Source organism: Cyrtonyx montezumae, unplaced genomic scaffold, assembly GCF_038088225.1.
Source record: "Cyrtonyx montezumae isolate F1298 unplaced genomic scaffold, pur_monq_1.0 scaffold_8, whole genome shotgun sequence".
Taxonomy (NCBI): domain Eukaryota; kingdom Metazoa; phylum Chordata; class Aves; order Galliformes; family Odontophoridae; genus Cyrtonyx; species Cyrtonyx montezumae.
The window spans coordinates 110770708-110797856 of record NW_027072089.1 but is presented as its reverse complement, the minus strand read 5'-3'; the positions used below and the strand labels follow the sequence as shown (position 1 = coordinate 110797856).

Below are 27149 nucleotides of genomic sequence, written 5' to 3'. Positions count from 1 at the left end.
AGTGTGACAAATGGCCAGACTCAGCCTGAAATCCCATTTGGTTAATTGTGTTGCACCTACCAACACTTCTCTTGCAGTTGCTTCGGTGCTGACTCCAGGGGAAGTATGCCACCTACTGAATCACCAGCTCTGCTTCCTGAAGCACCCTGGGATTTCCTTGGAGGGCTCCCAAATGCATTTGGCCAAGACTAACCCTGTTTAGCTTATGAGAGCAGACCAGATCACAGCCTGAGGCTGTTATGGCTGCTAGCCATATTACTCATTGGGGATGTTTAGTCATGTATCTCTGTGAAGGAAAACCATATTGCATTAAATGTCTCAAGTTAGTTCTGCATATATTGTTTGTAAATTGCTTTGTGACTCTTTCTGAGTGGAAAGAGCTGCATGCATATAAAATATTAAGACTTAATGGAGTGTCAATAACATGTATGGATACTTTCAGGTCACTTTTATAATAACCTTTCATGTTATAGCTACATGATTGAAAATGTAATAAAACAGACTGAGAAGGCAGCCTCTTATAAGTCCTGCTGTTCTGGTACTGAATTATTCTTATTTCATTGTTGAAAGTCTGTTTTTGATATTTAAATACTGGTAAATCTTCACCAACGTAGTTACTTAACAGTAGTGAGCACTAGGATCAACACTGTCCAGCCAAAATGAATAGGAAAACATTTACCTGCAGTAAGTCCTAACAGACATTTTGATATTAATACACTTAGAAATGGCAGATGACTTTGCATAGCACACCTCATTTTCTCATTTGAGTTCAGACCTCTGATAAGTAGCTTACAGCAATATTGTGCAAATTTTAGGAGGGGTTATAATCCAAAGAGAGTGCTTGTAGCGATATTGTATGAGGTATTTACTCCCTCACACTAATATTTGCAGAGAATAAGATCTAGGTAAAACAGACATTAGTAGCTGAGTATCCTCACCATAGGCTGAGCTGTGAGTGCTGCTCCAAAAGTAATGCCTTTCATTTTATGATATTGGCCATCCATCAGAGGTGGATGTTGGTGGTACGGCAGTACAGGTTGAATCCTGCCACCAGTATTCTATTACGTTTTGTTTCTGTGTGACAGATGGCAGCTGAAGGGCAGTCTGACAAAATGGCTTCTGACATGGAAGTGTGTATGAAGCAGAGGTATGCAATTGAATTCTTACATGCAGAAAAAATTGCTCCCAGTGACATTCATTGATGCTTGCTAAAGGCTTATGGAAACCGAACGGAATGTGAGCACAGCGAGGTGGTGGTTGGTGCATTTCAGCAGTAGTAATAGTGATGTGAAAGACAAGCCAAGTTCTGGATGAACATGAAGATTTTTAGGAGCTTGGCACGCAGGCTGTTGCGGTGGTGACAATCATGAAAAATGGTGTTTTGTAACTGAGAATTTTCTCTATCAGTGTTATTGTGTTCTTTGTATCTGATGTAGTTTGCCTGAGAATAGATAGGAGGCATTAGTTTCAGAGCAACCTACGTATATAGTAGGTCTGGTTTCAAAGTTCAGACAAACCCTAAATGACCACGACTGACATGCTTCATATCTCTGCACAAATAACTTGATCTTTGTCTTCACTTTTCTTTTGATGGTATTATTATATATGTGGAATCTTGTTCCTATCGGTGGTCTCTGATCCAGTCATTCATGTTCCTTAGAAGTTTACTGCCTGAAGTCTTTTCCATGTTGCACCACTGCTTTGAATACATACAGAAGGAACTGAAAATAAAAAAGCATTAAAGAACTGCTGGCACCTTGTGGTAAATGTTTGAAAAACATTTTTAGTAAGTTTATACTGTAAAAAAAGAATTTAGAATTTATTCAGCCATTAAGACTATTTTGATGATAGGGAAAAAAAAAAAAAGGATTCTTGTTGTTTTGTTCTATTTATATCCCTTTGACCCTCTGGTCTATTTTCAACCTGCTGCCTGCAGTGCTATCTGGCTAAAAACATGTTTCCTAAAGCAGTTTGTAAAGATGCATTGGTCCTGGTGATTTCCAACTGAGATAATGTTGTTAGCAAGCATCCTGAACGAGAGGCATGACTCCTGAGCAGATGCACATTCGTGTGCAGGTGAGAAAGCTTAGCTCAGTGGAAACATGTTTGAACAGAGGAGGTAACACAGATGGTCACTTGTGCTGATTCTACTGCTTATTAGCTCTGTACACATAGGCAATATGAAGTTTGTGAGCGGTTGGGATTTGAAAACAGACAAACTGTGTTGAGAATTTCTCCTCTGAAAAAGGAGCTGGTATTTTTACTGGACAGGAATAGGGTAGAATGGAGCAGAAGAACCAGGGAGGTCACAGATATAGCCTGGAAAAGGCTGAGTGAGTGAGAACAGGAAGAATAAAATTGGTATCATAGACTGGGAGAGCCAACAGATTAGATGTGTGAGAAGACAATGTATGTGTGAGAAGACAAAACAGAAAGCTCTTGTATGAAAGCATTTCTTGTGAATTAACTGAGCTGAGCTCCAGACAGCATATCAGACTCTGTCTCATCTATGCTTCTTTCTAAATTCACTAGCACTCTGCAGGTTACAGACCTTTTTCTTAGTCCCTATAAATTTTTTATAGAAGCTGAGCTAGCTGAAATGAAAAATAGAGTTGTTTTTCTAAGGTGCATGATTTAAAGCTTAGCAAGAAAACTTGTGGAAAACATAATTGCCCTAAACAAAACAAAACAAAACTTTGAAGGACTTTACCAAGTGAAACCTAATTTCTATCAATACCCTCTAAAGCCTTATTTTTTTTTTTAAGTGGACTGTTTTCATGGAAAAGTTTAACTTCTCCCAGTGTTTCTAACTGTAGAACTCTTTACACTTTTCACTGCCCTTATAAAAGAGAGGCAAAATGGTTCAAGGAAATATTTTTTAAAATATTCATTATCTGGCAAAGACCAGGTTTTCAGTATTTCAGCCTAAAAAGAGAACATTTTGGAAGGTTTCAGAAGTATCTTAAAAAAAAAAGGGGGGAGGGGGTTGAGTATGAAAATGAAGATGCATCTGTAAATATAAATTTTATTGTCATTCATTCGCTAGTATTCTTTTAAGTCAACTTTATCTTTTACATAGTTACATTCCTAGTAAATATATAATGCTTTCTATGTGATAGTATCTGTTATCTCAGGGTGTGCTTCTGAGATGCGTGCCTGTACGTATGTGTACTATGAGGATAACAGCTAGGTAGATGAAATCACATCAGTGATCCTGGAGTTTATTCTGGGTTTGTGCTCTGTTTACCTGATCAGCTGCCATTTGACTAAATCCCTGAGGATGCTTTTGGGTACTTGCAGCTTCCTTTTCTTAACTTTGAATAGTAATTGCAAGTATTTAATACCTTTTGTTTGAACACTATGAAAATGTTGACCAACTAAGGAATCAGATGAAAACAAACAGAGATTTCATGAGTTGACCTCCAAAGTAGAGAGGAACAAGAACTGTGCTGGTAACTGTTGCTTACTGTGGTGGCTGTCCATGGCCTATCTGCACTCTCTTCAAGCTGGAAATACAGAATAGGCAACACTGACAACCAAAGCAAAATTAAAACACAACAAAGTGAAAACATATTAACTGAACCAATAAAAATAATAACATTAATGATAATCAAGCAACCCGACTGCAGATTGTGCTCGGAGGCTTGCCAAATTTGGGGCTGCTGGCAGGCCACCAAGAACAGCAAATACAACAGACAAGGGCCCCGCATTCGAGAAAGCCTTGCTGCAGTCCCCAGAGAGCTTTTCCCTCTGAACTGACTGCTGAGCATCCCAGCCGGTCCAAACAGACACCGTGGAATTACAGCATGAGATTTCTGTGAAGTGAGATTAAGCTAAACTTGAATCTTGTGTGAATTCAGATTAAATGAAGGGACTCCGTTGTTATTTAGCAAAAACAGTTTCCTTGGTAACCTCAGAGTAAATTTTACTGTGTTGGTATGATGTAATCGGCTGGTTTAACATTTAGAGCTAGTAAAATGTGTCTGTGTAATTTTTTTTTTTAAAGGATGTGCCTAATCACTTTCATTTTGCACTCACTTAGTGCAAGCTCAGTATTAATAGTTTGCATTGGCTGAGGATTTACAAACAGGCTATGGAGCGTAGCAGTCAAGATTTCGGCATGTGATGGCCTGAGAGCTAAAAGGAGTGAAGTTTTGTCAGACTCCTAGATCTTTCCTCCCACACACGCTGGCCACCAGATAAATCATATGTGTGAGTTTATAGTGGAGTCGGTGCTAGATGTTAAGCAACACCCAGAAGTGAAGTTTGTGAAATAATTTCCTGTGAAAGCAACTGTAGATTTACAATCAGAGATCATGGCATTAATCAAGTAAGCAAGCCATCCGTTTTTGTGGCATTCCTCAAAACTCTTTTTAAATTCCACAGAATTATTCTTCCCAGTTACCTCCCAGTAACGAGGGTAATCAGTACAGGATGGCATGCTGTCCCATAGAGAGCTTCTTGGTTCTTTGGAGCGCAGATGCAAAGTTCTTCTAATAAAGATGTGAAGGTTGGTAGACATCTGAAATGTGTCTTAAACGCTTCAGTAGTATTTGTGCTACTTATTTACATTGCAATTAAAATATTTATCTTAAAACCTCCCATAAAGGTTGCTCATCCCATTCTATCAGTAAAGAAAAATCTCAAGAATGGGTGCTTCTTGAAATCTCAAGAACCATAACTAGCATGGGGGAGTCTACTCTAGGAAACAGGGCAGGTAGGCTACACCTAGCATGCTTAAAATGAGGTTTGTTTGCAGAAAGAATGAGGATGGAGTTGAATGGGAAGGTGTTGGGTTGGAAGGGGTTTCTTGTGGAGTTGCATGAAGTTCAGTGCAGACCCAATTTTGTATAATGTTTTCATTAATAACTGTAATGCAAGCATAACAAGTTCTGCTGGTGATGCAGGATTTGGAGACATTGGCAATATAGAGAAGGAACTGGATATTACACACACACACACACACACAAACAAACAAACAAACAAACAAAAAAAAGAGGAAAAAAAAGCACCACCAAAAAAAACCTGGATGATCTTTGAGTACTGAACTAATTGTAATGGAATGAAATTCAATATTAAAAAATGCAAGGCTGTGCCTGGGGGAACTAATAAAAATTTCTAGAAGAAGCAGCAGTTCATCATCCCTATATGGTGATGCAGAAGGAGGGCTTGTGAGTGGTTGTAAGTGGTGATGGGCTGACAGCAAACTTCTGCAATGATCTGCTTGCTTTCAAGGTACAGGCAGTCTTAAATAATGTTATGTCAGGAAAATGGCTTTCCAGAGGCATTGAGAGGTGTTAGGCTGGCACGATGGACTGCTCTATTAAGGAAACATGCTGGGGAAGGTGTGGGGAGGATGGTTACAAGGGTCTAGAAAATGAAAGAAAACAGCTTCTCAAGAGGAAGGACTGTGCTAATTAAAGGACAAAGAAAGAGCTGACATGTTCAAGGCAAAGTGTTAGAAAAATGGTCTTTGCAGCAGCAGTCTGGACAGATATGAAAGAGGTAAAATTGCATTGGTAAAAGCCAGAGAAAATGATGTTGCAACTATTGACGTTGCAGGGTGGTGAGACACATGTTCCAGTTATGAAGCAATTACAAGAATATATAAGCCCTGGAGTGGTTTCAGGCTGAATTCAGATTGGCATCTCTGTGCAGAATAATTAACATGTGGAAATACGAACACGAGGGACAAAGGCAGCAGAAAGTTTCAAAACCCTGAGAAACTAAGGAAGAAGCAAAGGGAAAGTTTTAGGGATGCGGGTGAGAAATGGTGCAGTCTCAGGGTCTGGAAGGTTAAACACATAACATCCCACTTACACTGGGAAACTGATCTAGGTGCTGCTTCTTTTGCATTAGAGCCATTCAGCTACATTCACAGAAGTTTCCACTCACGCTAGAGGGAATCTTGGGCTGTAAGTGAACTCTGCAGGTTCTCAGATGGGTTAGTCATCATTGTTTTAATTTGTTTATCCTGTTTCCATAATAAATCTTTTTTTCTAATTTAAACAAATTAAAGTCTAGTTTCTTGGGATTTATAAAATTGAGCTGACCGTGTTTCATTCTTCAATAGAAAGTTAATCTTCTATCCTTATGTGAAAAATCACCAGGGATGCCAGCGCGCCAGTGCAGTTTTTCCAGTCTAGAATTCACAGGAGTGCCTCATTGACATGGACTGTGGTCAGTAAGGATAAACATGGAGAATTTGGGCTTGCACAGTGGCAGGAGCAGGCTAGAGTCAGAAAGTGTCCAAACAGATGCCTGTTCCCAAGTGTAAATTCAGTAGGCACAGTTTGTGTGGAATATGCTCTTACTCACTGCATATTTCCATGTACATGCATGATTTCTAGTTAGACTGCATTCTGCTTTTCAATGCAAGACTGGAAAAGTTGTTCATTTTGACACATAGAAACTGGTATAAAACAGCATCCCGCACCACTGAATGAGGAAGTCAAATTAGAAATATTTTCTCTTTCATTTATCATCAAAGCAAAACTGATGGTGTAACTCTGGCTCTGAAGCCAGTAAATGTAGATCTTTTACTTTTAGAGTCCTGAAAGATCTGAATGAGTGTGTGAGAAGTCTGTTTATTTTGAATACGTTTAGAGATAATACAGAGTCACTCTTTTCCAGAAGAAAGGCTGCAGAGGACTAAACATTGCATGTAAATCCTAAAAACAAAAGTGAGTACAGATGGACCTCACTCAGTTTCAGAAAGGATCTCTCAGATAATGAGTCTGTGACAGGAGAAGTTGCAATGAAGGAAATCAAACTAGTATTTCTTGTTTAACTCTCATAGAAAAAAAATACACCAGTAAAAACAGAAAAAAAAATCTGAAAAGGCAATATTTTTTCCCTCTTAAATAAAATGACTAATCAAGTAATAGCTTTATGTCGTCAAAAATTGAGTTTTAATTCTTACGGCTGACACTGAAAACATTATGTTATACGTCAGTGGGATCCTGCAAAAGGGAATTGCAGGCTGGCCCTGAGTTGGGACTCAGTCTCAGTCTCCTTGTTGCAGACTTCTTTGTTTTGTAACAAACACAGAAGAATTCTAATCTGTACTAAATGAGGCTGTAGTTTCGGTGACAAGATGCTACATATAGATTAAATTCAGACCTTTTGGATGGAGCCAAGTTGAAAATGGTAGCACTGCCATAATGAGTTCTCAGCATCCTGACAGCAATTGAATAATATTAACTGTGTACCTGAGGATGAGCCAGGACCAGCAGGATTGCTCAGCTACCTATAATTCATGAGGCTTCAAAACTAAAGCCAATTTGTCCAGTAAGAGTCCAGCAAATATTTCCCAGTGATCAGATACAGCTGTTTACTTCCATGAAGTAAATACTGAACTGTCAGCTGGATTACTAAAAAGAAAGGACTCATCTTTAAAAAGAAGTGACCTTGGGTGTTTCTATCACATAGCATTGTAAATCAAAACTGCTGTGTTGAGGGTGATCCGAGTCCTAGAATTCTCCTTTTCCAAATTCAGCTGAGCCCTAGAGCTTTGCCTATTTTTTAAAAGCTTCATTAGAATCTTGATTATTTTTGTCATGCTGGAAAAATAAAAAAGAGGCTACAAAAAACAAAAACAAAACAAAAAAAACCTTGAAGATGACAGAGGTGATTGTGCTAGAGCTTATCCATACTATTATTCAGTGCTTATCACACTGTGCTCCACAGCACAGATTTCACTTCAGCATATGAGTTTGCTCTTTTAATCCACACTTGGCAATTTCAGATTACTTTTTTGTCTTTTAGAAGCACAACAAAAAGAACATAAAAAAACAGACCCTTTCTCCTATTGTAGGAGCTGAGATGCAACTATATGGGAAGCAAGTTTTAAAATAGGTCTAGGATAAAGCCTGTGAAGTTTTACATTAAATAGTAAGATATGTGAGGTGGGGAATCAAAATATTTAGGCTACACAAATGATTGGCAAAAAGTCTTTGTGCAACACTAAAAATAGTGATGGCATCACTCTTCACCAAGCATAGACTAATTATCCATTACAGCAATCAGAATCACACTGGAGAATCTCCTTTTCATTATGGATGAATGTTAAAGATTACACAGCATTTTTAAAATAATTGCAGCTGTTTACTTGTGTCCTTAGTCAACATCTCTCCTCTTCACTCTTACGCGGGTGATTGCATTGAATTACTTTTTATGGCCAGCCCGGGAGGTGCTTTGGGATCTTTTAGGGTGAAAGGTTCTGTAGAGATGTAAAACATTATTTATTATTTTGCATAAATTGCTGCATTATTTGTCTACGGTATTTGTGGCTTAGAGCTGTAATAAAATAGCTGGCTCCTTGGACTGGATGACTCATTGATACATAATTGGGTACAGGGCTCTTCACTTCCAGGTCAGCTGCTCATCATTAGTGCACAACTATTTGATGAAGGTATATAGGCTATGTTCCATTTATTTCCTCATGGTTTAACGTCCCAGGTGCTAAAAGCAGGATCCCAAATGACACTAACCTGCTTCAGAGCATCACCTGAGAAGAAGTTCTTGTCTTGAGATTGTTATGGAAAATTTTGGTTAAGATTCGTTGCAAGAAAGTGGAGATATCCACTGCCATCACACCCATTGCCTATATGCATGGCTTGTTGCAGAACATTTGTCTCCAGAGCTTTTCTACCCAAAATTCTTGTTCTTTTTCCTTTAATATTTTCATAAGTGCATTTCTAACCTAGTAGTGCTTTTGGGCATGTAAGTGAGAGGGGGAGATCTTCGTTCCAGGATTCATTTAGATGTAGATTATAGAATCATCGACTATCCAGAGTTGGAAGGGACCCAAAAGGATCTTTGAGTCCTATCCATTTTATTACACTGCTCAAGTGCAAGAAGTATAAGGCAGTTCTCACAAAGGACATTTCTAGATACTTTGGAGAGCTCATGAAAAAGCCTGGTCTACATCTAGCACAGCTCAGTGCTGAGCACTTGGGACTGAGTGTCCTCAAAGAAAAGCAGCTTTTTCAGAAGCACCTGAGTGACTTGGGAATATATGTTCCACTATCACATTATCAATTTGAAAAATGCGCTCATTGCTGAAGTTGGTGGATCTACACATCCTTATGTCCTCGCTGGTGACAGCCAGCAGGCTCAGAACCCACAGCGTCTCTGCGTAGGCTCGTGTGAAGATGGTCCCTCTGTCCGCTTCACAAACACGGGACACCCAAGTTGAAATGAATGCTGAATAACACCACATGGGTTTGCAGTGGTCTGTAACTGAAAGGGTTCACTGGAAGCAATTTGCAAAGAAATCCTTAGGAAACCACCTGGATGGTTATTTTAAATTAAAAAAGGAAGAGATGCCACTTAAAAAAAATAATTTTTAATACTAGGTTTAAGGTTCCATACATGTGATAGTCATTAAAGCTTGTTTAACCCTGAAATTATCTGGCCTCTTCAATTCCGCAGGGACTGTAAGGCTCTTGGGTTAGCAATGAAAAATAATGTCTGAACGAAAATGAGACTTTCCTGAGTATAGGACCATTATTACAGAATATTTTCTTAATCAAGCCTCTTTAAGAGCCAAGGAGTAGAGAGAAAAGTAATCAGGCTACACTGCTTTCATCCCCAGGCATTGTCATAGTGCTTTGGGCCACTGATCTAAATAGGCACAGGTTAGTCCTAAACGCTCTGTGTGACACACTCACCCAAAATGCACGTATAGCTGATTTGTTCACCAGCCATCTCAGCTGCAGTACACCCAGTTCCTTGTTGCAATATGCTTGTGAGATAATCCCAGTGTGCTCTGACATTTGGGCTCTGGAAGTTCAGAGCTTTCTGGTTGTTCGGAGTGGAAACTTTCAGCAGGAGCAGTGATTTTGTGGAGTTTCTGTTACACCAAACATCTGTGATGTGCCCCACCACCCTTTCCCTAAGGATGAAACATGCTGCAGGGAGGGTGTTGCAAGCATTCCTGAACGAGACAGCTAAGCTGGAGTCATAACTGTGCTGGCCAGGGCGCTACTTTGAAGAAGGCTCCCATTAGGATTAAAACATCCCACAACTCCCATCACAACAGCCCTATTCTTGAGTGTGGCTGAGCATGGAAATTTAAGGATAGGGGCAGAGAGGGGGGAGAAAGAAAAGACAGAAGAGTAAACAGATAAAGAGGGAGCTCTTGAATGCAAGTGGAATTTCCTTTGAGCACAGGACATTCTTTATCATTAACTGGTCTGTCACAGGAAGGAAAATGGGAAAACAGTGTTTCCTGTTAGGGGGAAGAAAAAATCAATAGGCCTTGGAAATACCTGCCTGGAAAGAGCCTTTTGTATTCCCGCTAGCAAGCACAAATAGTTTTTAACTCCTTTGGAGCACGAGCCTTTAAAGCCGTTTGCTTCTTGAAATGGGTCTTTGGTGTAAATACATCATTTAGAAATGACAGACATATCAGGCTGCTTGGGTCTTTCTCCTTTGTGTCAGAAAATACTTGAATTAAAAAAAAATCATGTTTTATAAGGCAGAAACTGTTTTCTAGGTATTTAAAGTTTTCTGAGGTTGTGTCTGTGTAACTAATAATTAAAAGGGCCTGTTAGCCATACAAACCCAGTCAGACCTGTAATATGTTGATTAGGACTCTCACAGATGGACAATGAGTCTGCTCTTGCGAATGGTAAACAAAGTTTTCTTTTGTGAAGGGAACACTTCCTGGAGAAATGCCTGAAGCAGGACAGTGGTACTGTACCATCTTTTGGGTCACACTTTGCTTTCCATCCAGCAGGCTGCTGGTTGTGTGGCTCTTCAAGACGGGTGAGAAGTGGCCAGTTCATTAACAAGGGCTGCAGAAATGGATGCATATGGGCAAGCAGACTCAGGATAACCTCCATTCCTCTGGGCAATAGTTTTTCTCTATGGTGGCAGCTTCCTTCCTTCCAGAGCGGGCCTGGTGATCTATGTTTGTGCATAGGATGTAGCCATATTTCCCATCAGTAGGAAGCTATTTTGAGCCAGGGATCTGTCCTGAGCTGATGAAAAACTTAACAGCGATGCTAGTGGCATAAATGGAGGATGAATGCTGAGCCTAAGCTGTGCAGTCCAGCAGTATAAATGTAAGAAGACAAAATTAAAAAAAAAGAGGGAGAGAGGGAAGGCGACCTCCTAGACATGCACAGAAAAAGGGTAGGAAGTCTCTTTTTTTTAATGGAGAGGGAGAAGTGAACTGAGCTTAAAACGAAACTATCAGCAAAGCTAGAATTAAAAGAAAGCTTTAAGAATGATCTAACTTTTATTTTATTACATTACAGAAGACAAAAAATCAATAGCTGGTAATTCAGACATAAATGAGTTATACGGGCCATTGACACAATGGACCAAACTTTATAACAACCACATCTGATGCTGTCAAGCCACAGGCTTCAGTGGCGCCAGTAATAATTATGGCCGATCACCTCTAATTCAGAGCTGCCTTGCTTGATAAAGGTGTCACTCTGAGTGGCCGCAGCATCAATATCAATTGAGAGTGTCACCCAGCAGGTCAGTCTGCTGCGGTGATCTGCTCTTTTTTAATTGAATAGCAGAAACCCTTCGTTTTTCTCCTCCTCTCACTCTGTCTTTGAAAATCATATATACCTTAAACACAAATCATTTGAGTTCATGGCTGAAACTACTTGAATCAAGACTGAACCATGACTGAAGCCAGGCGTGCTGATCCACAGAAGCACATTCTGGAGATAATTTATAACCATAAGAGCATCTTGGGGAGGAAACTTTGCTACTTTACAATAATCTTTGTTGCTTTGCCGTATAAGGAGCATTAAATCACTGTTGGGATCAATTAATGAATCCTTCCCCACAAACTCTTGTTGATAAAATGTTGCTATGCAGTAGAAAATACTTTTCTGTAAATTCTATCGTTATAAGGAAGAAAACACATCGACTGGTACGTTTTCCTCTTGTTTTCTGAATGTGGGAGATAGATGTTTTCACTGACTGCTCTAAAACAGAATTTCACTCTGAGACCACGAGTGAGGTGACTAAATACGAATATGCTGAAATTCTTGATCTATAAGGAAAGGAGTCACTTTCAAACACCTCTCCAGTGTTTCAGGTGCCTTTAATGCTTTCATCTCTGCAGTCTGGCAATGCAAACTAATACTGGTGCGCATCAGCACACGTATGTGTATCGAGATATTCTCATGTATTGATGTTATTGCTCAGACTTTTGCAGAATGGCCACTTTTTACTCCTAAATACAATTAATTGTATGTAATGAACAGTGAAAAAAGTTCTGTGAGGGAGGACACGAAGTATTTCAGCCGTGGTCGCTGCAGTGTGTGATGTTAGCAGGAGATGGACTTTCCACACGATGCTGCTGAGTGGTTGGCACCACTATTGCTGATGCTTGTGCTCATGAAAGGTTTTGTTTTGAGAAATTTTCACTGGTTCCCCTTAGAAACATTCTCCACCCCTAAAAAAAGCCGTGCGTGTCAGATTTGTGAAATAAAACACCGGAGAAGAATTGTTTCAGATGCAGGGTAAACAGCAGCACTGCAGCGCACTGGTTCGTAACTTCACGGTGCCGTACGGCTTGAGGCTTTTCTGCTACTACTGAATAGCAGAGGAAGTGCCTTGCACCGGTAAGTCTACAGATGCACCAAGAAACAGCCCCATACTCCTCATTCAAAAACACGAGGCTCGATTCCAGCCCTTCACGTGCCAGCTCTATGTGGACTGGGGAGAGAAAGCCCAGCACAGCAGCGCAACCTGCACAATCAGTGCTGTACACTTGCCCGGACCCAAACAAATACGCTGCATGCGCTTCAAATCTTCTCAGCTGCCCTCCGGCTCTATCTCCTCCTCTCCCAATTGCTGGAACTTCTTAAAACCTGGAACACGCGGGCATTTGAGCGCAAGTGCGTTTTGTGTAGGATCTCCTGGTCAGCCCCGTCAATCAAGCCAGTCCCGTCCCTGGGCTTCCCTGCGATCCCGCAGGCAGCTGCGCAGGCCGTTCAGAGGCGGCACTGTTTCTTTCTCTGTTTACTCGTTTCCAATGGCAATTGCACCAAGTCTCAGTACGTCTGGAACTTGGCCTGGGGCTGTTTTGGTTACATTGAAGTTTTTGCTTCAGCTCTGCCAGATTTAAATGGTGACTTCACCAGCACTGAGCTAAAAAGGAGAAAAGGGGAGGAGGGAGGCAGTGCAGTGAGCGGGAGCGAACGAGGGAGAGGGCCAGCGCATTACATCATCATTTGGACGGGAATCAAATGGGAAGGATATGACTCACTCGGGCTAGTTAAGCTTTGGCTCAAGTTCTACATACACTCATTCCAGGGCTCTCATGTTCTGCACCTCAGCAGGGAATTCAGGCTCAGTGATGTCCATGAGGTTTGTTTTTAATTTTCTTTTCCTTTTCTGATTCCTATATACTTCTTCCCCCCCCCCCCCCCCCCCCCCCCGTCGCCTTCCTCCTCCTCTTCTCCTCCCCTCCCTCGTCCCTCTTTCCCACTCTCTTCCACTTCAACAGAGTTTGTTTTCTGGTGCGTGTAACCCTGACTGTTACCAGCAGAAGCTGATTCTTAACCCAACCAAAGCCAAACAAGGAGCGCAGCAAACTTGAGAGAAGTTTTTTTCTTCCTTTTTTTTTTTTTCCCATCATTGTGTGGCTCCTAATCGGAGGAGACAGGGAGAGAGTTAAAACGCAGGAACCAATCGCTTCAATGGTGATGTAATGCTGGAACTGCAGGGTTGTTAAGTAATGTGAGAGGAAGGGGGTCAGGGTTGCAAAGCATTTACCTGCTGTCAAGGGGGTTTAAGTTTATTATCAATTGCAGTGACTGTAACTGGCTTCAGACTGCACTCTCTAATTATTCACAGACTCCCCTTTTTTATCTTTTATTATTAAAAGTAAAACTATATCATGGTATTTTAAAAAATGTGATATTATCACAGCTGCAAATTATTTTCCACTAGGGTTTTTTTTTTTTTTTAAATATATATATTTTTAAATGGTTTGAAACTGGGTGTCTCGTTCACAAAAAGCCCAAAGAGAACTAAGAGAAAAGAGAAAGAGAAAAGGGGTGGTTCTCCGAGCGTAGTGCCGGATTTGAAACTGCATGAAGAGAGTAGTTCAGCCTCTGCCGGGCGATGGGTGAACGGTCCTACTGCTGGAGCTCCACGGCAGAAAATGCAACGTGAAAGGAGGCAATTTGCAGAGCTTGTCCTGAGGACCCTTAGCGATTTGTCTCTGACACTTGTCAACAGCTTTCTTACGGTTAGCTCAGCCTGGGCTCGCTGCTTTCTCATGGTGTCTGGGACCGCTGAGGTTCCGATCCTGTGTGACAGCTCATGATGTGATGGGTCTGCCCTTCAGAAGTACCTGCAAGTTGGGACGTCTGCCCACGGGGGTTTCCTTGGCAGGACAGAGCACTGTGCTTGTCTTAATGAATCTGTCTCCCTGCAGACCTTTAAGCCTTTTTTTCCACATTTCTAACAACTTCTGAGGGTTAGGGAAGGGAAAAAGTTACCTCCTCCCCAAGCACGCTGCGAGCACATCAGCATTAAGGAAACCAAAGAGGAGTATTACGCTGAGATGCTTCTTGCAAAGTGTTTGTGTGTAGATGTGGGGTGAACGGGAGATGCCAGGTGGTGTCCTCAGGACACCCTCTCTGCCTGAATGGGGTTTCTGTGTCAGGAGCTGCTCCTGGGATCCTGGTCTCGGAAGTGCCCCCTTCAGGGAATTCCTGTCGCAAAGCAAAGTGCTGCATCCGTGTCCATTGGAACGGCAGTGCATGAGAGGTTTGCTTGGCTTAATACAGACAGCCTTAAATGCTGCTCCTAGGGGTTTGCTGATTTTCTTTATTTATTTATTTATTTTAAAACTCATGTTAGCTCCTGTGTTGGTCCCCAGAATACCCAAAAATGTTACTCTGCTGGGATCATAAACCCTCACCTCTGAGTATGTCAAGAGCCCCTTGCCCGGCCTCTGCAAAGCTGTCCTGCACCTAGCTGTTAGGTCCCCACACATTACCCACAGGTTTTCGTAAATGCTCAGTCAACTGCTCAAGCACAAACAATTGCTCGTGAGCCAAACTTTTATCATTTGAGAGCCGAATGTAAGGCCGCACCCGGCTCTGGCCCACACTGCCGTGCAGATATACCATATGGCTTAGATTGCGCAGTGCTCTGCTGAGGATGTGTGGGTTGTGGAGGGAGCTGTGCTGCTGCAGGAGTTCCCGTAGGATTTCTGACTCATATTTTCTCCTAGAAATGTTGGGAAGTGCAACTCCACAATCCATCAGAGTAAAGCAGTATAGGTTCTTCCCTTTGCCTGCCTTTGGATGCTGGGTGGACTTTACTCTTTCCCTTCCAGCCTCTTCTGGCTGCACATTTTGTGAAGGAAGTCTGTCAGTGTTGTCCTAGGACAGAGTATAGCCGTGTTGGCAAGGTGCTGGGCAGAGGATGGCCAGCTTTGTCACTCTCCATCTTTGCCTGCACTTGCTATCAATATCCATACAAAGTGCACTGTGCAGCATGCCCTGGAAGTCTGTAGACATCAGTTTATCACTGTCTGGTACTATACATTCATTTTTCACCTGACGGGGAGGGCAGCAGAGGAGAACATATCGGTGCTTGAGATGCTTTGGGTTGACTGATGACCCTGCCTTATGGTCATAACCTTCACAAAGCAGCCACATCTTCCCACCCCGCCAATTTGGAGAAGCTAGATAGAGGATGTAAAGATGTAAGTCTTTCCCTTCCAGAAATGCATTGCATCTCCAAGTTACGATTTACTTCTGCTACTTAACTGATTTCAGTGTGCTAACACAGAGGGAACAGTTTTAAAGGCTTCTTTCAAGAAATTACAGTTGTAAATTCCATATGCATATGTACATGTGTATGTATAAAAATCTCCTGTGCCTATTGAAGCAATAAAGAGTATAATTAATGAGGTATAACTGTTCTGAAGAGAGCCAGGCAGCTCTGACAAGTGCTTTTGAACTGCACATTCGTTTTGGACAAAAAAATTATAGCTGCTGCCCCTTCTGGATTCCTCCATTGCCCGTCTTGCACTGCGTGGAGCCACGTGCAGGTACGGCTGTGGGCTCACAGTGCTGCGATCAGAGGTCAGCAGCTCTGGCTGTCGGCCTCACCACGTTTGAAGCTGGGCCTTTTGGCAAGAGGGTTTTCTCATTGAAGGATGATATCTTTAGAGACCTGATTTTTTAAATAGCAGCCAAGAGAAATGTTAGCAGCACTCTGTAAACGAGCATCAGAAGATATATTCAGAAGCACATGTAACCTGTCAAACAAACCAGAGGCCAAACACACCAAAGCTTGTAAGCGGTGTTTGCACTGGAGGCTGACTGCGCGTGGTCGTCCTCTGAAGAAAGACAGTTTGCTCAAAGCAGGGCTTGGCTGGACGAGTCCCAATACATTTTCCCCACCATGATCCCAAGGAACATTTCTGCCTTTGTTGTTTTATGTGTGCGTTGGCAGACTATCCTCTCTATATGCTGTGTGATCTTAAGCAGTAATTTGGTGCTCCTTAGCTGGTCCCTGCATGCACAGAGGAATTGACTCTGTAGTTGCTGTACAAGAGCATGAGGTACAAGTAAGAAGATACATTTTCAGTTCACCGAATGTGCTCCCTCTGTCCCCATGCTCTTCAATTTTCCTAGCTCTGCAGTAAGATTATTTCCTTTAAATAGTTTAGAAAGACTCAGCTCATGTTTGTGAAACCCAATGAAAACTTCAAACACAGGGTACTGAAGAAAGCATATATCATTGTCAGAGATACTGTAGGGTGTTTTCACCCATATACAATGCATTGAACAGGAATTGTAAGCAGTGGTGGACTGCCTTACCCAGTGCAGTCAAGGTGCTGGGATGAGTGCTTGGGTCAGAGTGGGATACTTCAGGGGAGCTGGTGGCTTTAGCATTGGTGGATGCATGTCACATTTTGGACACAGGGGCACAAGGACAAAGTTGCCTTGCACTTCAGTAAGGATGCAGGGGCAGAAGGGGGCCAGGCCTGCCCTTCCCTGTCTCGCTCTGTTCTCTTTCCCACCCATCTTTTGCTCGTCATGCACATGCCTGGGCCACGTTCTGCCCAAACTGTTGAGATCAGCTTTGCTGAAAATTGCACTTCAGATTAAAATACGAGTTAGGTTTCTCCAGTATGAACTGAATGTTGGGTCTTTCTCTGCAGCTATAGATAAGCCAGATATGAAGGTAATTACATCTCATTCCTATCTGACTCTCTTGTTTGCCATAATCTCTTTTAATCCCTTTGATACTCATCATAATAATGTTAATCTTAATGAACTCATTTGGTATTAATGCGGATGTGATTTGTAAGTTCAGAACAGGCTTGCCATCCTTGCTTAGTGTTCATTAATATCCACTTAACTGTGTTTACGCTGTCTTTCTCCTGCAAACGGACTTGCATATCTTTGCCTTCCACCTAGCTGATGTGGCAGTTTCCTTAGTGGAACTCTGTTTCCATACTCACGTTTGTGTTTCCTCTCTATTTCTCTTCCTATTTATACAATCCCAAGGAGAGGAGTGGTGGAAACAGTGCATCCATCTGCTAATGACTCTTACCCCATCGCTTACTCAATTCTTCCACCTTCAACATCAAAACTGAAAGAATCTTTATCCTCTTGGTTCTTATTCACATAGCATTTCTTTTCAGATTGCCTCAGAGATATTACCTTACTATAGCCTTCATTTTATTCTCTCAGAGCGTGAATAAGGAGGAGACAAAACCCCTGCTCTTGGCAAAGAGACAAACTCTTCATTGCTTACTACTATATTCTCCCCAAGTGCTCTGTTTATGGGTGGGGTACCTTGCCCAAAAAGTTTCCGTTGTGACCAGCCAATTCTAGTGAGAGAGGACTACGTTCAGATTTTGAACCTGATCCAAAGCTTTTTGCAGTGGATGGCAGTGCTGTTTTGATGGGCTCTGGATAAAGTCTGTACCACTTCTTTGAGCACCCATGTACTTTTCAACATCTCTAGCTTTAGGATGTGTTCTCCAGAAAAACTACTTTTTCTGCCACAGTAAATCCAGGGACTGATGAATCTTGGATTCCCATTATGAGGTGATTTCTTCCTTACATGGGTGCTTGAATTTGTTTTTAGATGTGGCATGGAATTTATGTGTTGTGGAGCTTGTTGTCTTCTGACTCCACTTCCTCCAAACATATTTTTAAGGCCTTGATTGTCAAATTGCATTAATGATTTTTCAGCCCCAGTGGCACAAATTTTGCTTTTTAGGGCTTTTGGATTCTGGCAGAGCCAGAAAATATCACTTACTTAAACAGAACATTGTTTATTCCATGACTACTTCTGTTCTTTATTTAATGTCTTGATATTTCCTTGTAGGTTTCTATGTTAAAACGAGTAACTATACTGAAAAATTCTCACGTGCAATTTACTGAAAGATTTCTGCACATTATGATAAAACCAGTCATCAGTTTAGTCAAGTGTGAGAATTGTAGACTCTCAGATCAGCATAAGCTGTATGTGTGTGGTGGTCTTTATCTTAGCATAGTGTCTTTCATTCAAGGACATCACAGGATGGTTTGCACGTTGCAGTCATTACTCAAACATTAAGTCAAACATATTAAAGCTCTTTATTAGTGTGAATACAAGATGCATTCATATAAACAGCAAAGTGGAGGGTTTTATTACAGATATGTACAGCTCTTGTGCCATTACGTGACTGTAAAGAATAGGGGCCAATTTGGTTCAGATGGACACCGCTTTCTGCAGATCAATAAATCTGTAGCCACTAGCAGCAGCAAAGTAATAATAATAAAAGTTCATTACATTTTCTCTAAATGTCAACTAATTATCACGAGGCCTGTCAAAAATAAAGCTAGTAGAAGGTTTTAACATGCTGGAAAAGCCCATCAGCAACAGTAATTTTATGTCAGTTTTAACATGAGGTATTTTTTTCCAAACTGCGTCTTAAAAACCAGAACAGAAAAAAATTACTGGATCAGATCCTCTCTTGACCTCAGTTTGAGTGCACTAAGCATCATACAAAAAAAGAAAAAAAACAATTCAGTACTTTTTTCACTATTGTCATTCAGTTTCCAAAGCTATGTACATTTTTCTTTGCCACAGTTAAGGATGTGATCTGTATTTCTGCTGTACCATCACTACAGGAGTTCTTATTTTTCTACATACTATTTAGCTTTCTGACATACTGTGAATTAGTATATTTTTAAATTCATGTAGAAGATTGTCTGAAAAATCAAAATGGAGTCTAAAATAAGGTTCAGTTTAGACACTGATTGAAGAGATGGATTCCTTGCCATTGGAATTCTCTGTTGACTGATATCTCCTGCGGCCATTTATATGAGACAGTCACATGTTGCACAAAGTGTAATTTACACAGAAATCCCTCTGTGTGGATTTATAAATATGCATATGTAGACGCACACACATGTTTGAGGATGCAAAGCAAAATGAACTTCTGTAATTCCTAAACTATCCTATCAGAAATAATTCATCACGTGAACAATATTCCGAGTTTCATGACTTAAGGCAATGATGTATGTGTAAATGAAAATATGAATGAGGTTTTTTCTTTCTTTTTGAAATTGAAACCTGTCAACGGTACGTCTCATTTCAAGTTTATGCAGAATGAGAAATCAAATCTTGTGCAAAAAATTAGACAGCAGCTAAAGGGGGGCTTTGCTTTGTATGAGTGTTTTGTTTGGTTTTTACTTGCTAATTCTATGTAGCATAGAACTTTCTCAATTCAGGGGAAAAGCTGTTACATCTACTTCAAGTTAGTAGTTATTGTAATACTGATTGAACAGATTATGAAGTGACTTCCCTTTTAGTGATTACTGTTGTCATTTTCTCCTTTAAATTATTTTGACAAGACTTTGTAGCTCCCAATGAAAGTGCTACAATGCTTAAGGGAATGTACAGAATCCTACCAGTGCCAGTTATAAAATTATAGGGAGAAAATAATATTATAGAAAAAAAATGAGTTGGAAAATCATGAATTAATAGAGATCTATTTAGAAAAGTGGTAAGAGCTTGACTGAAATGCTTTAATTCAGGTTCAATATTGCTAAAATTTGTGGGGGTTTTTGTTTTTTTTTTGACAATTAACAACTGTTTCAAAATAAATTAACAATTGTTTCAAGGGAAAATGCTTTCCCTTTGCAAATTCGGAATTATTATTGCTGAGAAATGCCTTTTTTCCTGTTTGTTATATTTTAAAATATCTTAAAAATGCATTATTCTATTTGCTGTGCTCTGGAAAATGAATGAGCTTTGTACATATTATTTTCTGCTTGATTTCCAGGATCTCTTCTAAATATTTCTGTTGCTTGTGATTATTATTACATTTCTTTTGGAAAATGCCTGGGAGGTGTGGAGAAGAGCAAGTGGTGAAACAGGCAGTAATATTTTGGTGGTCACATGTGGTATACATTCTGGATTTTTAAAAGTTGCTCTCAGATTGTTCACCTGGTGCCCAAGACAAACTCCTGACTGATAGCGCAGTCAGCACCAGCACTATCTGATATCTCCTTTTCTTTCCTTAAAAACCATCTCTTTATCTTAGGGAGACTTGATTTAAGGAAGCAGTGCTCCAAGAAGGGAATATTTTTGAGTGCAGATCTGATCAAGCTGTCTGGAGGAAGGATGTGAGCCTACTGCTTCCCCACGGAGCACTGAGCAGTGGGTGCTGGATTGCAGCAGCACATCTACATTGGCATGTGTCTCCCGTGCATAGTAATTATCAAATAGGACAAACATAAGATATAATAATTAACTGATTGGCTCAGGGTCACATATTTGGGTTGGCCCGCAAAAGCCCCAGAGGACTCAGAAAGACTGTAGGGAGAAGAAAAACATTTTGCGCTCTTGTAGGAGAGTGTAGGATGAAGTCTGCTTTGTCTGTTGAATGGCTCTGAGCAGGTAGTGCCTCCAGACATCTTCTTCAGTGAGCAACAGCTTGAGGCACTGCTGCAGAGGTAGGCTGGAGAACTGCACGGAGGGCAGATGCCACTGCTAACATAGTCCCCAGGCTGAAGGGAGAGCGCAGCAGAAGAAGCAGAGAGCAGTGACCTCACGTTGCTTAGCACAAAGAGAGAGCTAAAGGGGATCTAATTGCAACCTACAGCTGCTTATAGGGTAGTTACCCAAGGGACAGGGTCTTCCCAGCTTTACAGCATGAAGACAAAAGATAACAGTCACAAGTTTCAGCAAGAGACGTTCCCATGGGACCGAAGAAAAGAAAAGGTTCCAGCATGAGGAGTGTGCAGAAGCACAGCAACAGGCTGCAGAGAGATGTAATCCTCCCCATGGCTGGAGGTATTCAAAATTTATTCAGTTAAGTCTCCAAGAAACCTGCTCCAAAAGTTCGGATCCTGTGTATTCAGTAGAAGAGTTTTACCTGTGAACTTTGTATTGCTGTTATTTTTTGGCCAAAATGGGAACCAAATTGAAACAAAATATATTTTCAGATTACAAACAGCTGCTTGAATCACAGAATCACAGAACTGTAGGGGTTGGAAAGGACCTCTAGAGACCATTGAGTCCAACCCCCTGCCAAAGCAGCTTCCTAGCCCAGGTTGCACAGGTAGGTGTCCACGTGGGTCTGGAACGTCTCCAGAGAAGGAGACTCCACCACCTCTCTGGGCAGCCTGTGCCAGTGAAGAAGTTCCCACACACATTTGTGCGGAGAATAATTGTCTGTATTTTCTGCTCGTAGTCAAGAATTGTAAAAAGCTCTAAAATATTTGAGAAAATCCATTTCTGAGGTATTTACAAATCAATCAGCTGTTCTAAGTACCTTTCTTTCTACAAAAATAGGCCATCTCAGCTGTAACAATCAGGACAGGCCTTCATGGTATTTTTCAGTATATTTTTCAAAATGAGGAGCTAGGGTAATTTTTCAGCCATCTGAGCTTCGTCAATCACTATATGGGGGATCCATTTGCTAATATTGCTGTAAGCTCAAAGGTATGTTTTACAGGAGCTTAGCTAGCAAAAGCTGTTCCTACTTTAAAAGTAATGGCACATTAATGCCTTTTTGCAACGAACTCCCTATATACCTTATTCTGTGCTTGTATTTGTCCATTAACTAATGACCATCCAGTATGCTGTCACTAATACCGCAGATAAAATTATGCCTTGCCCTTCCGACTGCTCCGTTATTTTACTATCGCAAAATTAATTATTTATTAGGGAACACAGTGTAAAGGCTGTGAAACAGTCACTGGACATGAGTGTCTACTGACGCTCTGCTTCAACCTTGTCATCACCTTGAGCTAAAAGGTTCAGAGAACGTTACTGTTCATAATTATGACATTACAGAAAGTGTGAACTACAGCATACAGCCTGGCTCTCAGTACACCTCTGTCACCTTGTTTGCTGCTGTTCTTTTGCCTTGTTTGCATCCTCTTTTGTTGTAATGAGGGCAAAATTTGCTCTTTTAAAGGGCTTTGCCTGATGGTTCGGTAAATGTCAAAGACGGTTTTGTACCGCTGTCGGGTGAGTGGCAAAAATGTGCTGGCTGGAGGAGCTAATCCTGCGGAAAACAAAACAGAAAGTCCCATACTTTCCTGCAGAATATACTATTTTCCCTTTTCATTAAAAATGTCATTCCCACCCAGTTAATTTATTAAGGAAGCTAATCAGTCGTTCAGTGAGATAGTTTTGAAAATATCCAAGTTACGTTCTTATAAATGCATTGGTATTGATGTTAGGTTTATAACAAGCTGTTAAAGCCATTTAGAAAAATCACAGGGAAGAGACAGAAAGAAGAAAAAAAGGATCAGTTGGAATAACAACCTGTTTTTAACAGAAGGAGAAATGAAGGAAAGCTAACAGATTTAAGGGTTCTTTTGTGTCATTGGCGTGTCTGTGGCAGGTGAACTGTATCTCATTCTCCATGGAGGAAAAAGTGGTTCACATAGAGACTGAAATTAAAAATAATAATTTAAGTTAACTCAACATTACTTAATTTCGCAATTATTTTTGAAAAGAAAAAGAAAGAAAAAGAAAAAGAAGAAAAAGAAAAAGAAAAAGAAAAAGAAAAAGAAAAAGAAAAAGAAAAAGAAAAAGAAAAAGAAAAAGAAAAAGAAAAAGAAAAAGAAAAAGAAAAAGAAAAAGAAAGAAAAAAGAAAAAGAAAGAAAAAAGAAAAAGAAAGAAAAAAGAAAGAAAAAAGAAAGAAAAAAGAAGAAAGAAAAAAGAAAGAAAAAAAGAAAAAGGATATTTTAAAATAAACTTTTTAAAATCAGGTAAATGTCCAAACTAGAACATTTAAAAAGCTTGCTTTTCCAAATATCAATTATCCATCTATAAGATTAATTAAATAGGTTGGATTTTTTTTTCTTTTTTTCAGTGAATATAATATTTTAGGTTAATCTGAAAATGCTGCATTTGACAAATTATGTATTTTACCAGGAAGAGGAAAAGTCCAGCTGAGGCTTTTGAACTTGGCTGTAATTCTCTGTATAAATCGTGTCTTTTACAATGCAAGTGAATTCATTGTGATAAAGGGAGTATGTTTAATTTGCACATACACCGTAGATAATTGAAATCTCTGTCAGAATATGACTACAGGTTGATACCAGGAGCTTCTGTAAAAGTGTGCTGTTATTTCTAACACAGGCATAGCACTGTGCATGTTGGCAAAAGTAAAGGGTTTAGTGCAGAACACACTTTTGCAACTTACATTTTTCCACTGGACCCTTGTCCTCACCCGGTGCGGGCTGTAGGGCCAGCAGTGCACTGTGCTATACTTCATCATCTCTTCTGTTGATAGGACTAGCTGCGAGTTACAATGGGTAAAGATGCAAGTTGTGAAGAGTCAAGAATATTAAAAGGGGCCATGTACATTGATGTAGCTAAATGATCACAGGATTGGATGTCCATAGAAGATGATTGAAAAAACTTATTTAGGTTAGACAGGTTGAAAATAACTCTCAGCTTTAAGTTGCCTGTGATCAGTCAGAACATCTGGGAAAGAACTTCTTTTTGCTGAAGCAGAAACCTTATGCGTAGTGACCTAAAGAGTTAAATGTTCTGTTTGGTGACAGTATTCCCTGGAGTTTTGTTGACTTATGATTTTATCTGCCTGGGGCCTTGATGACTTGAAACACCAAAGGGAGCTGAAGTGGTTTTATTTTCACATAGTCTGGAGGACTGGTGCTCAGTAGGGCAGGTATCAGTGAATGCCCAAAATGTTCATTGCATTTGGAAATTATGTTTCTGTTGGGATGGGAAAATTCTAGTTTTATTATTTTTATTTTTTTTACCATTTTTCTTCAGAGAGGAGCCAAAAGTTTATGAGAAAGCCTGGAAAACTCCATTTTAAGGTTGCATTCTTTAAGTCATAAAATGAAGGTCCTTTGGGTGAGAGAGACTAAGTGTATTAAATATTAAACACAACGTTCAGGATGGATTATTGTATTTTAATGGCCATTTCCCTCAGAAAAGAACATAGCTGAAAAATATGTAACCTTAAGTAAGTCTAGAAAAATCTGTCAAAACCTATAAATTTGTGCTGTTTTTTGTGTTTCATGAGTAGCACAGTTCTGGCTGCGATACATTTTGATTGCTATCATTTTTATCCAGTAATGTGGGATTCTCGTTTGGTTATTTCTCCTTGCACTGATCCTTGATAGGTTGCTTAAAAAAAAGTCTGAGTAGTTGAACCATATGTTTATATCATGGCCCTTAATGTCAAAATTTTAATTGATTTTCCCATATTCGGGGTTAGGAGGGGGCTGTATCATGTTCCACGACGTCATAAAAACAAAAATATTTAAAATATGTTTCAAATAAAATGAGGGGGGAGAAGAAAAAATGCTTAACTTAGAAAAGATGTGGGATTCATTAACAAAGGAAAATACTGGCCACGGACCAACGGCAAGCCAAATGTTTTGCCAGCAGTTTGCAGTTCACAGTCATCATTGCATGTCACTCTGCCTCCTGCACCAGCCCCTCCAACAATATATGCCTTCCTTTTAAAGAGAAACTTGTCTGGTTTGAGTTGAATAAATTAATTTGGGTTTACTTAGTTTAAAAACAAAAATATAGAGGGCCCAATTTTATTTCATTATGCCCGTGGGTAAAGCAGTCCAAGGTAATTACAACCACAGCGCAGGTTGCTCTATCATAATTAAAGAGGGTTTTTTGCACATAGGTTTTTGCACAACATAATAAAATAGTTTGTGGTCTGGCTAGGCTCAGTGTCACAAGAGCATACTCCTTTAGAAATTGTCCGGCTTTTCCAAAAGCTGAGGCCCTTCCATGCAAGGGGAAGCATAGAGGTACTCAACAGAGAACAGGTAGTTTACAGTCCTTCCTATTTAATGTAAGGGCACAATCATAAATCATGCAGTGAACATTTCATACAGTCTCTTGCACTAAGTAGCATGCTTGTCAGCAGCAATGAATGTGGGCTTCAGTAAGTCTTTAAGCAGTCGTATGCATTGGTTACACACCTGTGACCAAACCTCTTATTTCTGCAAACTTTTCTAGTAATGTTCTGGGTTCTTTGGATTTATTTATTTAGTTAGTTTGTCTCCTTTGCAAATGAATACGATTTATTGCTTAGCAAATCCTTTTACGGAAAAGGTATCAAAGGCTTAAATAATGCACTTGGGATAGTGATTAAAACAACAGAAAAAAAAGCAACTTGAATCCCAACAAGCATGACTAAGATGCCCTGTTATTAGAAAAGTCAAAGGAGGTATGCTTACTGCTTGCATAAATCATATAGTGTTGTAAAAACACTGTCTCAGGGATGATTAAGGGTAAGTGATTTTCATTACTACATTAAGTTATCCTTTCTATTGTGGTTCTTTTTATATCACATCAAGCTTGGCTATTTACTTATGCTGCTTTAAAACGCACCAATGCCTCAATTACTTAAATCATGACCCAGTGCATTGATTCAGAAAGATGGCAACATAAGCCAGTTTTATTTAATGTTCATGAACCTGGTTGGCACACATCCTTTCTTGGATGCTCTGTCTTGAGCAGTCGGTAAAACTGGTTGAATTCAATTCTGTGAATAACTACAAACTTAACCCTTAAAGTGTTCCAGTGAGCAGAGTGTCATTTCCTCCAACAGGTTCCCCCTGCACACCTAGAGGTAGTGCCTTTGCACGAGTTCCCTTGTCTTGGATTCACATACTCATTATTAACTTGATCAGACTTGATAACCTCATCAGACTTGATTGAGTGTAAATGAAACTGAATAATTAGAGCTACTGACTGTCCTTGACCCAGCTCACAATTGTGGTATCTTGCTTGTTTGCAAGGACAAGGCTCATAGTATTCCTGAACCTTACAAGAGAAGTCTTCAGGCTGGAATAAGGACCTCCCAGATGTTTTGCTCAGTAACTAGCAGTGGGTTTCCTTTCTCTCTGTTGGGGATATGGATTTTTCTGTAGCAAACTTAGATTCTGCTGCTCAGGCTGACAGTTTCACCAAAGCTTGCATTTATGGAGCAGCGGTGTACCCTGTGCCAGGACGGCAGACAAGGGGAGAGCAGCCCTCAGCAGCGTATGGATTGCTCTGCAGCACTGCTCACAGACACTTCCTGTGGGATATGGTGATCTGGAACTTGCAGTGCTTGACAAAGCTGAAGTCTCTTCTGGCCTCTCTAGGCATGAACCTGGTCCTTGGCATCACTGACTGTGTAGGATTGGGACTCTTGATTACTGATGTCTGAGCTTTCTAGAGGTCTTCATACCAAGAATTATGGATGTGTAAATGGAGGGAATTAGCCTAGAGGTGGACGAGAGAAACTTTTAGCCCTACACATAAATCCCGAGCGTGAACAGACTGATTTACTTCCCTCTCTGTGGTGATACTTAAGCAGCAATATCCAAATACTCTTTGAGAATACAGCTGCCAAAGAAGCATTTCACAATGAACTCAGAGGGGCATCCCTGTGGCAGCTTCAGCTGAGGTGCTAATGATTTCATAACCTGGGTTTTTATTATGCAAGCTATAAAACCTGCTGAGATGGCTCAGCACAACAATGCCTGCTGCCAGGGCAGGAGTCAGGGTGCAGTGGTGGATCAATAACAGGTTTCCGTGTGGAACAGATCTGTACTGGATGTTTTACATACATGGCTTTGAAAATACAAGAAAACAGACACTTTTGATTTCCATTTGTATTAGAGACTTCTTG

General features: G+C 40.4%; 1 protein-coding gene across 2 annotated transcripts in view; it reads left to right on the top strand.

Moving 5' to 3' along the window:
• The window catches only part of CREB5 (cAMP responsive element binding protein 5), a 241857-nt gene that overhangs the window by 135143 nt on the left and 79565 nt on the right, over positions 1–27149 (top strand). The window contains exon 1 of one of the 2 annotated variants that reach the window (XM_065752489.1): positions 13278–13347. The exons of the other annotated variant lie outside the window; for it this stretch is intronic. Within the exon in view, the coding sequence (XP_065608561.1) occupies positions 13301–13347 (47 nt within the window). The 5' untranslated portion in view covers positions 13278–13300. Of the gene's footprint in view, positions 1–13277; positions 13348–27149 lie in introns of those variants that run through there. 2 annotated transcript variants of the gene reach the window in all.